Below are 16,548 nucleotides of genomic sequence, written 5' to 3'. Positions count from 1 at the left end.
AATTACCTGACAAATCTTTATTAAAATTGAGATTTCAGTATTCATTTATTTGACTTTTATTGACTATTTAAGTTCATCATGATGTTCCCAACCAAGCATAGCAAAAAATAAGCTCACTCTTGTAGCATGGAAACTAAAACAAAGTTATGTCATGCCTAACCTACCAACCATAAGAAAACTACAGTCCCTTCCTCTTCCCCTTTTCTCTATTGGCTCTGTTTCTTTAGTTTTGATCACACAGTCATGACCTTTAGAGGTTTAAAACACTAACACAGTAGAGTAGATTCACTTACAGTTTCACCCCGCTGCCCTGGATGCCCAGGCAAACCGTCTTTTCCAGGTGGACCCTGAAATTGTAGGATACATAAATCATTTCTTACCCATCCTTAATTCAGAAAAAAAAAAGCATGGAATTAGCTGTAAGAACCTCTGATCTTGGTTTTGTTTTTTGTTTTTGTTTTTTTTTCTAGGCTAGTCTTCAGTACAGCTCAACTGCTCCTATATCAGCTAACTATAATTTTAATCATACATTTTCTTTGTGTCCTCCTTGATACATGCATGTTCAAAATGGATTTCGGCAAATTCAGAAATCGTGGGAAGAACCTAAACTTCCATTTTCCTTTGCTTCATGACTCAGTTAACACAAGACTAAGCACGACAAGAGTATTTGCTGAAATTCCAGTTTTGGCAATGAACATACAAATAAAAAAACGCAAGGGTAAAAAAAAAATCCCAGGTAGTTTGATGCTTTTGTGCTTACCCTACATGAGCAGAAACATACTGGAAGACCAGCATAACTAATCTAAGCTGCAGCTCAAATGTACTATTACTTCTGTATGTTTCTACTACTAATGAATGTCTCTTTCCTCTTCAATTTTTTTCCTCAATTTATCCATTGTTGAAAGTAAAGATACACCAGCAAAGTACTATTCACCTAATCTCAGTCTGTCATCTGGATATTGGCATCGACATACAAGAGTTGCAGTTTAATACAGTATGCTGAATGTAATACATGCTGTATCCATGATCATTTTGAGTATGTGACTTCTTGTGTTAGCTCTATAGCTCAATAAGCATATTTGTAATCTATACAACCATCCCTTAGATAAATCTTCAAATATTCACTTCAGAAACACTGAAAGAAAAATAATGCTCCTACTTTTGCACATAGTTCATTAAAAAGATACTTACTGGAGGTCCCTTTGGTCCAGGGAATCCAACAGGTCCTTGAGGCCCTTGTGGTCCCTAGTATAAATGTAACAAAACAAGGGAAGTTTTAATCAGGCTTTTATGACACTGGATTAAAAAGTTTGCTTAGATGATAAAATATATGCACTTCAGTTATAAAATTTATGAACTCTGTAGATAATGTCTGGTTGTAAGTAAAGCCTCAGCTCCACTGTGAGATAAATACTGATAGCAACAATTCACATAGACATTCACTGTAGAGGAATGCAGGAAGGAAAAATAGAAATGCTTATATAATATATTTCTGCATCTGACCCCTGAAACTGTGCATAATAGAGTAGAAATCAACTGTGAGTAAAAAACATTGTTTTCTATGTTTTACTGTTAGTTGCACCTTTTTTCTCATAAATTCCAACTGTACTGATCCTCACATCTTGAAGCTTTTTAAGGAAAAGATCTGCATTTTTTTATTCACAATATGGCTTGCAGATTTCAAGTCACTGGACCGACAGATAAAGTGAGGAAAAAGTGAGAAAAAACACTAGAACACTACCAGAATGTTACCAAAATTACATTTTCTTTTTTGTCATCAAATTCCATTTTCAGGGTATGGATTATTTAATACTTACATATCTGGTACCAGAAATAGTCTCAGTGGAGTAGAAATGAGTGTTCTATTTTTTGGCTGACACCCCTACTGGGAAGCAAATAAATACCTCACACTTATATTAAACAAGTGATATGAGATGTGGTGCTTTGAGGTTCTTCATCTCTTTGATCTAATCAATTCCTCTCCGGGGATGCCTTCATCTTAGATTGATCTGCTCACTGTTTTCAGTCTCCACACAATTTCGCTACCTCATAACCTCTTAGAGCCATCACAAACTCCTCCCTTCATGAGCCTCTGAAACTGACCTTCTGGTAGAGTACCTGTGATATTCCTCCACAGTGTAAAGCAACCTATAGTTCCTTTCTTGGACTATGCCTAGTTCTTTACATCCAGCATCCTAGTTAACTCATTCTTCTTTTGAATCCCAGTTTCCTGCCCCTGTGTCTCTTTCTGCTTGTCACATCCCTCCTGTTTCACCCAAACTTTCTACTTCATCCTGCTGTCCATGTTCCACATTGTCTTTTGCTTGATATAAAGGTACTTCAACTTCTCGCTGCAGCATCCCTTGGAGTGTTACCTTCCATATATACTGGCTACAGTCCAGTCTTCCAGTTCTCAACTTCTCTTCCATTCTACACTATTTCTCCTCCTTACTCCAGGAATCACTGTCCTGATCACTAACCAGGTCTCTTGGATAGTTAAGCAACATTCTGCTTCAGGAATAAAGGAGGTAAAAGCATGAAAGGTTTTTAGTAAGTGAAAAATTTTTTTATTATTACTCACAACTGCTAAGGAGAAACAACACAAAATTAACCTAAATTTTTTTTTTTCTGCAGACACACAGAGTGAAAATTTGAGATTTCCAGAACACACTCATGGCATGCTCTTATTATCATTAGTGGCATGGATGTCCTTATCTCCAGTAAACAACACAAACAATGTGGTCTGGTCCTATAGTAATTTTTCCTTTTTCAGTTTGCTTAGTCATTCTAGCAAAACCACTTTGCTGTTGTTCTGCCAGTATTTTTACACCAAGTGTGCACACATTCAGCAAGGAAATAGTGTAACACAGTGACATTATGGAGCAGGGGAAAATGCAAAAGGAGGTGCCTCCTGAAGAGTAAGACTTATCCACTGGAACTTGGGGGTGGGTGCTGAGGAAGTATTTATAGATTCTCTACACGAAATAGGTTAGCACTTTAATGAAACAAGACTACAGAAGAAAAGTCTCTTAAGCTTTACAAAATACTGTGTCAGAAAGCATATCCTCTTAAACTAGCTGGAGTTGGTTTTCAAGTGCTGCTATTACAAATCTGATTTATTAATACTGTTTTTCTATATACTGCTATGCATTGAGCCGACTGTATACTGGATTTGGTTACTGACTGGTAAGATACTAGCAAGCAGAAAATTTTATTTTAGTAAGCACAGTAAGATTTCTCAAGCATGCAGAAATTAGGTTGAAGGGAATTCTCAGCTGATCAGAACAGAAAAAGATCAGGTGCTTCAACAAAGAAGCTTCTGGAGGTGGCCTGAGTTGTCTGCAAATTCCATAAACAAGCTGCAGCAAATGGGGCATTCGTAAGAGCAGAAGCTGGTAAGTACAACTGAAATTTGCATGGATATATATGAAATGCATGGGTATAAATAGAAAGTGCACATGTATTCTCTGTGTCCTGTATGTACAAAACTGAGCTACAGATGGAAAAAGCTTTCAGCAGACTTCAGCTCATAGCTTTCTGAAAAGCATCATTTTAATTGTTTTGTTACTTCTGGCTACTCTGGTCAAAGAAGGGCAAAGACATGTGAGGGAGAACTAAAAATAAAACAACATCCCCTCCTCAAATCACACTCCTAGTTAGTGGAAAACAACAACATGTATATAAATAGTTTTCACATACCCTTTCACCTGGTGGGCCAGGAGGACCATCATTGCCTGAAGTACCCTAGAAAGGAAAGACAACATGTTCAAAGATTGGCCCTCTATTTTATTTAAAATAAACAGCCTGCAGCCAATCTATACAGGGTGCTTGACAATTACCTTAGGACCTGGTTTGCCAGTGGGACCCCTGGGACCTCTTGAGCCTCTTGGACCCTGGCAATTTAACAGAGATGCACTTAATGATAAATATTGGATACTATCATCAAATCAGAATAATTCTTCACAGTTTAGTGGAGGCAATTAATATTGGAAAGCAAAGTGAAAATACATACTGTTGGTCCTCGCTGTCCTCTGGGGCCTGGTTTGCCATGTAAACCCTGTACAGAAAAGTTCAGGGAAATCATCTTAGCAGACACTGTATTTGTGAAATAAAGGGTTTTTTTTTCTTACTGAAGTGGAGGCAAAGTGCAACTTCCTTAGGGTTAAATGTTATTTTAAGTATCTACTTTGAATTTCAATTTACAGACTCATGGTCCTCTATAAAAAAGATTATCTTTCTGAGTTCACTGAGACTTGTAGCTAAATGTACTAAATTTAATGACAGATTCTGTCATTAAAACAGTTTGAACTATGTTTAAATAGTAATAAAGATGGCTCGCAGCAAGCAGAGTCCCCTAAAGATGGACAGATCCATGGAGAAAATAAGGGGCAAGCCTCTCTTTTTTTTATAATTGAAATAGGGACTATAATACCTACCAGAATTCTGCACAGAGATACAGAACTTGTACAGAGATACAGAGCTTGCAAGAATACCAGCCCTTAATTTTTTTGCTTCAATATATCTCTTAATCATATCCAACACATTTCTTTCCTTACATTCCACATTAGTATTGCTGTGCATTCTAATGTAAAGAAGCTTAAAATTCAAGAGAGTATTCCCTGGACAGAAGAAGGAACTTAGTGACTTCTACTTTCTGATCTCTGAAGTAAATATGACAGCAACAGAAAATCAGTGTAGATGTGTTAGCATAAAGCTTGCTTTTATTTGAAAATGATTAAATGCACACACCAGTTTTCTTGAGGGTTTTCATGTGTGTGTGTGCAGGGAGGGTTTCTATTGATTTTACTACACTTATAAAAATTAATATTATGTGCTGTTCTTAAAATGCTACACAGCTTGTGAACTTCTCAGGGACAATTAGTGTCCTTCCTAGTACTGCTAAGCGTGACAGCATAAAACGCAATGATACCCTTTAAGCAAGATTAATAATAACACCTGATTCTCATTATGGAATTATTTTATCATTGATGAGCAGCTTATACTTACTACTTATGTTAGCTATACTTACTGCATGTAAGTATACATGTAGTTAAATTCTACTAATTATGTGGTTAGTACCCTAGCTGAATTGAAAGCTTTATAAAGGCCTGATAACGAATCAATATAATCACATTTTTATTATTTGAAGTCTGCTCTTTGATATTGTTTTGCTTTGTTTTCCAATCTGGTATCTTTATTAACAGTCATGTCTCATTTTTCCCAACAAGGATGAAATGAATATTGATTTATTGCTTGTGTCTGTCCATAACAACGTATCTTTATCTTAACTAAATTAATACAAGAACAATTTAAACCATACATAAGCAATGCATATGCAACTGGATTTCATACATTTTATCTCAATTTCTTCTTGTTTTGTGCTCCAAACTAAAATATATTCCTAGGAACAACGATATAAATTATTTCAGTTTCTCTTTAAGTTACTATCATCTATGAAAACTGACTATGTTCTTAATCTCATCACCTTTCTAACAACATATTCTGCTATGGTCAATTAAGCTATAGAGGCAGCAGCACAGTGACCTTTTTCTAACTTACATTTCATTTTTATAGTTTGAAGAACATGCATAACTGATTCTCCCTTACCTGCTCCAAGTAAACAAAGCAGCAAAAGCTGTCATGATATGTTTTAAATGTATGTAATAGTACATATTCTTCATCTTGTCTGGTATAATTTGCATTTTTGAAGCTCTGCCTATAAAAAAGCTTGTGGCTAATCAGAATTCTTATAAAATACAAACTGAAGTTCCTTGAAGGTAAATTGCATGGTAGCAGAATAATTCATGGGATACAGGAAAACAGTCTTTGCCAACTCATGCAGCTATACTGTCAAGAAACAGGCTTCAGCAAAGGAGATTTCTTTTTTTTCTTTCCAAATGTATAATTATGGTAGCATAGGCAACAAAAAAGTGTCTGTATTCCTTTATATTTAGATTAATATCATAAAGACTGAGATTTAGTATCTCAGTATGTCTCTGTTTTATGTAGCTGTAGGGTTCATCTTAAGTATGAAAAGCCTGTTTTCATAGTTCTTTACAGACTTTTTGATTGTATCTTTCACTTTCAGTGAGTTCCAAAAGTTAATTATCATGCAAGCATGAATTATCATACCCTTGCGCCTTTCTCTCCACTGGCACCTGGAAATCCTGGGAAACCAGTTGAGCCCTATGTAAGAAATCAATGCAAATATCAGAGCGTATCAACAGCAAAACAGTAGCATAGCCAACATTAAATTTCTATGAAAAACACATCTCCAGACTCATGTACATTGTACATGTCAAACTTACAAGTGTGATGGCTCTGATGAATAGCTATAAATTAACTTACCATAATGCCTCAAGTCCAGAATGCATTAAAAAAATCAATGTATACAATAAGCGTTATTTGTCATCTTATGAGACAATAAACTATTAATTAAATCTGCACCATTAAGAAAAAATACAGTAACAGCCATTAGAAATATCTTGATCATAATGAAGAGGAACAAAAAAAAAAAGAAAGGCTTCACCTCACAGTAAAATAATTCTTTTACAAATTAGCTTAATTCAAAATAATTGTAAGGCTGCAACATCTGAACAGTGGTGTGATCCTCTATTCACATTACTGAGCTATAAATTACTTCATGTGGTTTAGTCACTGTAAGCTGATCTCTGGCTAGCTTAATTTAACTGAGACATGCAATTTGTACATGTGCTTGTATGATAATTTCATAATCAGGATTTATGAGGAGATTATCTGACTTGAAACTACTTCCAGGCATTACTCCTCCTCCTTTTTTATCCCCTCTTCTTCCACTAACTGCCCAGTCTAATCCAAACAATATTATTTTCTTTATTTCAGGTACGCAGGTCTCATGGGACAGCAGACTTGTTACCTGCCAAGGTGTTAATCTGTCATTAAGGACTTGGAGTCAAAGAAGTGACAGACTTGATAAAATATACTTTTAAGTGACTGGAGATGAAAATCAAAGCAGTGTTTGGTTTGGTCCATCACTAGAACTACTGGCCAGACTCCATGTTGTGATAATGAATTTATATCTGTGCAGCTTCCTATTGCTATATGTGGCAAATTAAATTAATATAACAAAAACTTCAAATATAATTTCTTGATGCTCTTCTTTAAAGCATCAACTTTTTGTTTGTTTGTTTATTTCTTTAGGTTTTTTCTTTTTCTTATTTATATTTTCTCCTTCATGAATCTCATTTCCCACTATCATTTCAATTGTCCATTAATGACTTAGGGGCAGTACAACTTGACTGAAACTACTTCAAGCAAAACTCTGACTGATATTTAATAGTGTGAGAAAAGGAAGAGATTTCCTTACTTTTGTTCTTTTTAATTCTTCACCAGTTATAACTTAAAATGTGAATGAAACTGAAAATTCTGCTCTATGAAACACAGGCATATTCTTTATAATGGAAAGACCAGAGGAAAATAACAAATTCTAATGATCAGCCATGAATAAGCATAACCTGGTTGTAAATATATGTACAGTACTTTTTGTAATTGTGTTAGTCAAGAGGGACTAGACAAGAGAAACAGTGAAAATTAACAGATAACAGCAGTTCTCTAGAGAACAAGCCTGAGAAGGAAAATCATGAAAATTAAATAAATAACAAAAAGAATGGTGTAAACCTTCTTGACAATACTGCGGCAAGGTTTTGTATTTGCTTTACACAGCTAATATGTTTTCCCCTGCTTCTTTTTTTTTTCTCTCCCTTATGTTAATTTAAACTGGACTGTGAGTTTCCAAACAAGTCTCAACAAGAGTTGATGTACTGTAGCTGTCATTACTCGTTCTTGGATGTTTAAGCAACAAAGTAGAAGAGCAAACGGTTAACATAGCTTGAGAACTATTTTCAATTTTAATGTGGTAAAAATTTAATGTAATGAAATTCTTGATCAATTCCTTGCTGAAAAAAGAATCAATCAACTTTTATTTGAAGTGTTACATCATTTTTGCTCTTAGAACTGAATAATGTAAAACCTCTTTGATCTCAGACTTTTCAAGACACTTTTAAAGAACAGAGTGACTAAAATCTCAGACATCTGAGTTACAAAAGAGAAGCAAGAAAACGTGTCTCTCAAGGGTCTTTGTTTCCATGAATACTTTCCATAGACAGCTGTGTTCAATGGATATTCTTCAAACAACACTTGACTGAAAAGGGCCAACGTACAGGCCAGAGTCAGAAAAACACTGCTTAGCCAGCTGTAATTTCAACTTTGAAAGTAAAAATAGATCCCAAAGTAAAGTGAACATTTTGCTGCACTTGCATTGTTCAGTTGTGTAGAAGGGGCAAAGAATTCTTTTAGTTGTGATACTTCCCTATGTGAATCTTGGAGACCATCCGGAGATCCAGTCTTTCCCTGATGACATCCACTACACTGGGAAATGTCTACAGAATTATGCTATTATTCATTTTTTTTCTTTCTTGTTAATCACAGAAAAGAGAGCTTGCAATTCATTTAGCATGCCCATTGACTAAAGCTGTGTTAGGATGACCTTCCTCAAAATACGTTTCATGAAAATATATTCAAAATATAAGCCTTTATTTAAACCAGAAGCCACCTAGATGGTTTTCTATTGCAATCAAAACAGAAAAAAAATAGCTAAGGATAATGTAGGCATATAATTCAACTAAGGGCTGGGTTTTGTCATGTTTGTTTTAACCTAAGCGAAAGGAAACCGTGATGAAAATCGTAAATTATGATTCAAAGAAATGTGGCTTATTCTATGGAGGAAGCAGTAATTCCAGTAAATGGAAACCTTGTACCATTCCCATCAATATCAGCATCCATTTAGTGGTCAAAAGAGTGCTTTGCTCTCTTTCAGGCATATCAGCAGTTCCTTTGTTTTCAAACTGTTGTTTAATGCACACCAGTCTGATGTTCGCACAAAAACACAACTCATGAGAGGCTGGCAAAGGTTTGAAGGCAGTCTAGTTAACAGGAAAGACAGTGCTCCTTAAAGAGCTTGCCTTAGGGAATCCAATGTTTTTAAAGATTTTACTATGATTGTCAAGAAAGAAAATGTGAAAAAATGGCCCTTGCTTTGATGCCCACAACCTGTTTCCCGAACCACAAATAAAATAGCTGCTCTTGTGACTAATGTCAAAGCACAAGATACACAGCTCATTTACAGCTCACCTTTGGACCTTGTCTTCCTGGATACCCTGGCAATCCGGGTACACCAAGCTTACCCTGAAATAAGAAGGCAGTATTAGATTTTATTTTATCCTACTCAGTTGTTCATCAAACTTCTATAGAAAATATTTTTTTCCCACAACTTAGTGTGATGATACCATGGAATATAATATTATTTCAATTTATCATCTTTACTATTAAACACCACTTTACTTAGCTCCCCAAACTTAAAATTCCCTCTCCAACGAATGAGTTCAGCAAAATCAATACCCAAGTGTCTTTTCTGCCTTGAAGTGCTGCACAGGGATATGAGGCTGAGGTCATTAAACTATTAATATTCTCCAAAGAAATCACGGTGTTAACAGGGTTAAGACAGAATAAATTCTTTTTAATTTATACTGTGCAATGGCTGTTCCATTTTCCACAGATTTTTGATGAATATATTTTTTTCTTGAATAGTTTTAAAATATTTGAGACTGATAAACCATACCCCACTGACTATTGTTGACAATAGATTTGTCAACAACTATTATCAACTTGCTATGTTCAGAAAGGACAACAGGATGAGCAATCTGATCAACACTGACGTTAACAACCTAGAAATGAAATACAGTATCCTGCCCCACTGAGATGTTTTCTTCATACCTCTAGAGGATGAGTGATGGTTTGCCACTTTCAAAAGCAAGGAAAAGCAGTTTGTCTTTGAAATATCACATAAAGAAAAGTGTGAACCTTCTTGGTAATACTGGAACAAGGTTTCTTATTTGCTTTACACAGCTAATAGGCTTTTCTGCTTTCTTTTTCTTTTTAGCTCTTTGTCTTTTTTTTTTATTCTTCAGACTATCACATTTTGGAGAAGATCTTAATGGATAAGATATGTTTATCCAATATAAGATGGTACTCTGCAGTAACTTTAGATAAAGAGGAAGGAGAGACCTGGACGGGAAAAGGAATTTGCTCAAAGACATATGTTTATTCCTAAAAATGCAGCACATGAATAAAGATGTTGTATATTATTATATTCATGTAAGTGCATGTGTCTGGAACAGACATTTTAAAGAATGTTTTGATTTATGGAAATACTACAATGCTTCCAGTTCTGTGAGAAACCGAAACAAGCTGCACACATTACAATAAATGGAATGTTCTGCAGCATGACAGTGTGTCAAACTCTCACCAAAGTCAGTGTAAGTTTTGTCCCTGATTTTATGATTAAGCAAGCCCGGTTGCTAGGTTTTGAATGAGGGTATGGATGGCTTTTTTGATAAGCTCTTCTCTGATGTGTTCCTCATTTTTTTGGCACCATATCTGGCATATCCTTTATTAAGCAAATCCAGCCTTCAACCTATCTGGGCAAGAGAGTTTTCTTATCACGGGGTCACTTGAAAATAGCGAATAAGAGACAACTCTGGCACTTTCATTACTACGAAGAGTAGGATCTTTGCCTTAAATAAGTCATAGGAATGACAAAGGAATACAACATTGATAACCAGTCTTACAAGCACTTTCCTAATACTGTAGGGAAATCTAAGAGTTCACAAAGATCATTCTAGTCTTTGTGCTAAAATAAATATCACACAGCCAACATCACAGAACTCTTCTCTGACCCTGACACACTCTGTTCTGACCAAGGATCCACAGACTATCCAGAGAAGATGCTTGACTTACAGTGAGCAAGAAAATGTATAAATCTTTGTAGAAAAGGTAAAATTTTGGGTCTAAAATTCAAAGTCCAGCTAGCAGTGTTATCAACACCATTATCTTTTTCAAGTATCTTCTGATAGTTAGGGCTCCAGATTCTGGACTTTGATGTCAGACTGTGACTCCCATATATGTCACTGTGAAGAAGAAATGCCTGAAAACATGAACCTATATTCACATTGAATAATTTCAGTAACAGGAACTGAAAATAACTCAAATTCATATTTAAAAAGTAACAATTATAAAACAAAGTTTATTTGGTTTTGGTTCGGGTTACTTTGTTTTTACTCAGGTTATAAAGACTCGAGAAAGACTCTTTTGTACATGTTCTTAGTTAATTATTCTGCAGATATCATGAAAACAATACACATTTTTGTAAGATTCCTAATATTGTTACATTTTTGTCAACTCAGTGATACAGAAAATAACCATTGCCATGAAACATACAGTTCTTTCTTGAGAATACAAATATATTGTGAGTGAAGATAGTATGATACTTAGTATTGTTTAATATGTATAATATGACCCTTAATATTGCGGATTGTTTTGCTGATCTAGTTAAAACTGAGTACACTGGCTTTCTGGTGTGAACTCAGGTTGAGTTCATGTAGGAGTATAGTTCTGAGTTTCCTTTTTTATATGTTGATTCGTGACATAATGAATCAATTCAATAATCTAATAGCTGACCTTGCAAAATTGTGGAGAGAGCAGTGATTCATAAATAATTTGCAGTAGTTAAGTAAACCTAAGAATAAATCTTTTTATCTTTTTTTTTTCAATGAGTGAACTGAGTTTTTGGTTATATACTTCTCTAAGAATTTATGAATGGCATTATGCTGACATTATAACCATAACATCTTTCTAAAGTTCTACTAATGATATACTTGCAAAATAGTAGCAGCTTTTGATGAAAAGAGAGCTTGTTCCAAAGTTTGCTGAATACATTTTTCAATTCCTTGCAAAACTCTTAACTGTGAACCTTATTATCTTTTCAGTGGTACCAAATAGTTACTAAGATTTCAGTATATACTTTCAAAGACTGCATATAGATAAAAAGACAGAATAATCCATCATGATGTCAGATGGGACGTTGCTGGAAAATAGGAACTGTTCCAATTTCAAAGACAGCAAAACTGAGAAAGAAATCTAAAATGTACCTACTGTCCTATTCTCTTTAAGACAGAATTAGCACTAAGGCCACAGTTAAACAAAAGAAAGGGGGGGGGGAAATATTCTTCACTATGTTCTCACTTTAGTGAAATATAGTATAAGCATTTCTGAACCATCACTTATGTTTTATCATTCTTTCCTAGTTATCCAGTATTCCACTGCTGAAATCGCCTTTGTTTTCTGATGGTGTCACACAGTGAAATATGGTACCTACACATGCATTCCTCACTCTCATTTCCTCCTCTGTATCAATCTCCAGTGGTTCTTGTTGAGGTCAGGATTCTACAGAGATCTGTACTTATCTTTGGGCTTGTTCTCTCCTATTTGTCGTAACACCATCCTTTTTAACAGCCCCTTTCACTTTTTTCCAACCCTACTTTGGATTTTTATTTTGTTTCAAACAATCTGCATGTCACAATTTGTCATATTATGACTGTGAATATTGATTCATTCTTCAGCAGCTCTTTTATCCTCTTTTGTGCTCAGCTATTTTCTTTGCATCATGTTTCCCTTAGCTGGCATGCACTGTATGTAATACGGGGTAAGGATTTAGCTGCCTTATGTGCTGATGTAGTACTATAATGCCTTTCTGTATGCTTACAAATAATATCAGTGATTCCCAGTACTTGTGCAAATGTGAAGTCCAGTGATCCGCTGTAGTAGTGTGTCCTGGTTTGAGCAGTAGCAGTAATTTTTCTCCTTCTTGGTAGCTGGTGCAGTGCTGTGTTTTGACTTTTGGGCTGAGAACGGTTGCTGATAGCAAGTATGTTTTGAGTTACTGCTCAAATGTTTGGTTTGTCAAAGGCCTTTCCTGAGCTCATGCTCTGCCAGGGAGGAGGGGAGGGCAGGAGGAAAGAGACACAGGACACCTGACCCAGGCTAGCCAAAGAGGTATTCCATACCATAGCATGTAATACCCAGGATGTAACCGGGAGAAACCCGGAAGCGCTGGAGCTCTGGGGGGATGGAGGAGGTATCAGTCGGTGCTCGGTCGGGCAGGGTGGGGTGAGTTATGGGTCAGTGACTGGTGAGGTGTTGTATTCTCTTCGCTTGTTATTTGCTTTATCATTATTATTTGTAGTAGTAGTGGCAGTAATGATTTGTGTTATACCTTAGCTATTAAACTGTTCTTGTCTCAACCCATGGGGGCTACCTTCTTTGGATTCTCTTTCCTAACTCTCCAGGAGTCGGGGGAGCAAGGGGGGGAGTGAGTGAACGAGCTGTGCGGACTTGGTGTTAAACCACGACATAGTGTCTCATAAAACCTACTGTTAGGTAGCTAAAGATTTTGCAGATAAGAAAACTTTTTTTTCTTAGGGATGAGGAACATACATGTTCTATGTATATTATGAGGCAATTATATGGTTATTTAGTTGGTATCTGAATACTGACCTTTTCTCCAGCTGGGCCAGCAGCACCTGGGTCCCCAGACGGACCTGCTCGACCTTTGGGACCTTCTGGACCATCTTCTCCTCGTGGACCTGGCTGACCAATTTCTCCCTAAAACACCACATTATAAATACGGCCTTTGTGCATATATTAAAGAGCCTACCCACAGTTACTTGAAAATAAGTTTCCAGTAAATGTAAATAAAGATTAGAATCACAGAATCATAAAATGGTTTGGGTTGAAAGGAACCTATAGGGGTAATCTACTCCAACTCCCCTGCAACACAGAGAGACACCTTCAACTAGATCAGGTTACTCAAAGCCCTACCCAATTTCCAATGAGGAAAATTCACTGTGTATGTTCATTATATGAATGGATATATATATATATAAATTAGGCACTGAATATTACTTTCAAGAGTGTAAGAACCCAGCTGCTTTGCTTGAAGATACATCTGGAAATGGTGTATTCTTATTCTCTCTTACCTAAATTCTCCCGAAAGCACTCTGACAGTCTATAGAAAGAAGAATGTCTGTATTTAAGTACTAATGTGGATACCATCTTCCCAGTTATTTATGTATACAGACACAAGATACAGACCAGGAGCCTCTTACAAGAAGTTATTTTAGAACCTACACAAAACTTTCTATGAAAGGAAGTGTTCATTGGGTTAAATAACACTTCATTTCAGCAGACATTTGCCATATGCTATGTTGGAATGGAAACACCTTTATCCTGGATAAATTAATTTTCCTCAGGCAAATACCAGAGATCTTGGAATCTGGAAAAGGAGATTCCCTAAGCACAAGCTTAGTGAAAAGGATATCCAAGTCTGATATTCTCTTCCACCTTATAACCCTGCCATTATTGACTCACAAAAACCAAACCTCTGGCTCAAATCTGTGCATGCACAGAGAACAGAAATAATTTAAGCTACTAGCTCTTATGTCATTTTTGGTTTACATTCATTTGTTCACTGATCCTTTCAAAATAATAACACTGAAACTTTTTAAGAACATATGGGTTATGAGTAAATGCTTACCCGGTCACCTTTAAGGCCCATGTCACCTTTAAATCCTGGAAAACCGTCTTCACCCTAAAAAAAAAGCGGAAACATATATAATGACTTTTAGTAATAGAGAGGATGCTTTTTGTTGCAGAAAAAAGAAGAAAATAAATTCACTACAGAATATACTTAGTGAATATATTCTGTAGTGAGATGGTCAGACACCAGCAAATCCAATATGGCTATTGCTATTTCAGAGAAAGTATATCAGTGCATTACACAGAATTGGTTCTTATTCAAAAGCAACTGTTTAAATGTTTAACCATTTAACTGTTTTTATTCAATAACAACTGTTTAAAGCTGTTTAAAATCTGCTTGAAGATACAGACAATACCGTTCTCCTGTTTTATTATGAGTTATCGTGCAAAGCTCTTTCTTAACTCCTAAGCTTTTTTTTTGATAATTACTCTTTCAAATAAGGTCATCTATTTAATTACCTAAAAAAAATTGGTGGCATATTATTCAGTGTTTTTCTTCTTGATAGCAGGATCTCCTTTTGAATTAGTTTTTCTTTTAAACTGGTGTCTTAATAGAATAATGAAAATGAATAAATAAAAAAGGCTGGTTATTACACCTTAATAAAAAAAAAAAAGAAAAAAGGACAAGTATTAGTGTTTATAACCTAAAAGAAGAAGTAGTCATCTCTATATAGTAGCTCAATCTCTAGCAATACTTAGCCCTGCCTACTTTCATTGGATGATGTGATTGAAAGAAAGTAGAAAAACTAATGGCCATTAAGATTAAATCCATATACAGTGGCAAAATAGCTTCACACTGGTGTTATTCCTAGTGGGAGGTACTTATTTACTACCTAGTAAATTCTGACAGAGAATTTACTCTAAGCGTTTTAATAGGCCTCCATGCTGAAGGTAAAGCAGACACTACTCTGACAACTTTCATTTATGCCATTAGAAGTTAGTTTAGATACAAACAGAAATCTCCAGAGTTGCTCAGCGGAGCTGCTCAAGACTTGATCTAGTATAACTGAACACATTTGAGTTTGCTATTTCTCAGACTGTATATAGCTGTATGAGTTCATCATACAGCTACTGTTCTAATATCCAGACAACAAAGATTATTGACTGCGGTTTTCTTGGATGCTTTCTTATGTCCTGGGAGCAAATGTCTTTGTGATGAAAAGCACATAGTAAAATGTTCAGTATTTTTTAATATGTTGAAGCAATACTGCTGATTTAGTAGCTGAGTAACATCTGGACTGTCAATAAAGCCAGGAAAGAGTGCTACTGTGCTCCACATTACTGAAAAAAACCAAACCCAAAAGTAAACAAAAACCTACAAGATGGGCTTTCTGTTTCATCCTCACTTTGAAAAAGAAGCTTGTATTTTATATTCCTGTGCTTACAAAAGCTCTATCTTCTTCCCAGTCAGCAACTGAGCCAGATTGCAAGGCTAAAGCCATTTTGATTTTGTTCAGAAGCAGTCAAAGTGCATGCAACAAATAACCCTATAAAAGGTGACAGAAATAGGTTTGTGGTAAACAGCTCAAAATTGCTGAAGAGACAGAAAACAGAAGAGGTAACCCATTGTGATTCATTGAAAAAATATACTAAAAAGCCTTCTTAAAGCAGGTTTCCCATGCTTTCTAAATGGTAAAACTAATCTTTATACAGTCATCTTATTGCATAGATTAAAATTTCAGGGTGGTCTTTCTTAAAGTTTAGAAAGAGGTGAAAAAGAGTGCAGAATACATGGGAAAAAAAAAGCTTTAGTTATAGAAGTTGCTCAGTTATGTCCATGGTCAATAACAATTGAATGAGAACACTTTGCAACATATCAGCAACGACTGATTGCACACCAGCTACTGTCCAAATGGCTGCCAAATGAACTGAAACTCTTCTTCAGCTTTCACAGTGAGGTTGCAGCTACTGAGATCTATAAGAGGATGATTTTATTCTATGTGGGAGGAGAGAGCTGAACGCTCTATTTCCTCTTCTGCTGCTAACAAAATATAAGATAACTAGATTTCTAGTCAGATTTACTACAGAGACAGACACGTCTTCTGATACCCCTCGGACCATTTCAGATCTACAGAGGCT

General features: G+C 35.7%; 1 protein-coding gene across 4 annotated transcripts in view; it reads right to left on the bottom strand.

The window, feature by feature from the left end:
* COL11A1 (collagen type XI alpha 1 chain) overlaps positions 1–16,548 on the bottom strand; it is a 168,456-nt gene that overhangs the window by 60,516 nt on the left and 91,392 nt on the right. For all 4 annotated transcript variants that reach the window (XM_031054761.2, XM_031054762.2, XM_031054760.2 and 1 more), the window contains 9 exons: positions 14,468–14,521; positions 13,429–13,536; positions 9,169–9,222; positions 6,133–6,186; positions 4,013–4,057; positions 3,840–3,893; positions 3,700–3,744; positions 1,192–1,245; positions 294–347 (listed from right to left, as the gene is read on the bottom strand). In XM_031054761.2, coding sequence (XP_030910621.1) covers positions 294–347; positions 1,192–1,245; positions 3,700–3,744; positions 3,840–3,893; positions 4,013–4,057; positions 6,133–6,186; positions 9,169–9,222; positions 13,429–13,536; positions 14,468–14,521 — 522 coding nt within the window. The remainder of the gene's footprint in view (positions 1–293; positions 348–1,191; positions 1,246–3,699; positions 3,745–3,839; positions 3,894–4,012; positions 4,058–6,132; positions 6,187–9,168; positions 9,223–13,428; positions 13,537–14,467; positions 14,522–16,548) is intronic.

The sequence above is a fragment of the Melopsittacus undulatus genome, chromosome 6 (assembly GCF_012275295.1).
Source record: "Melopsittacus undulatus isolate bMelUnd1 chromosome 6, bMelUnd1.mat.Z, whole genome shotgun sequence".
Lineage (NCBI taxonomy): Eukaryota > Metazoa > Chordata > Aves > Psittaciformes > Psittaculidae > Melopsittacus > Melopsittacus undulatus.
Note: the sequence above shows the minus strand (reverse complement) of the source record. Positions and strands in the feature narration are given on the sequence as shown.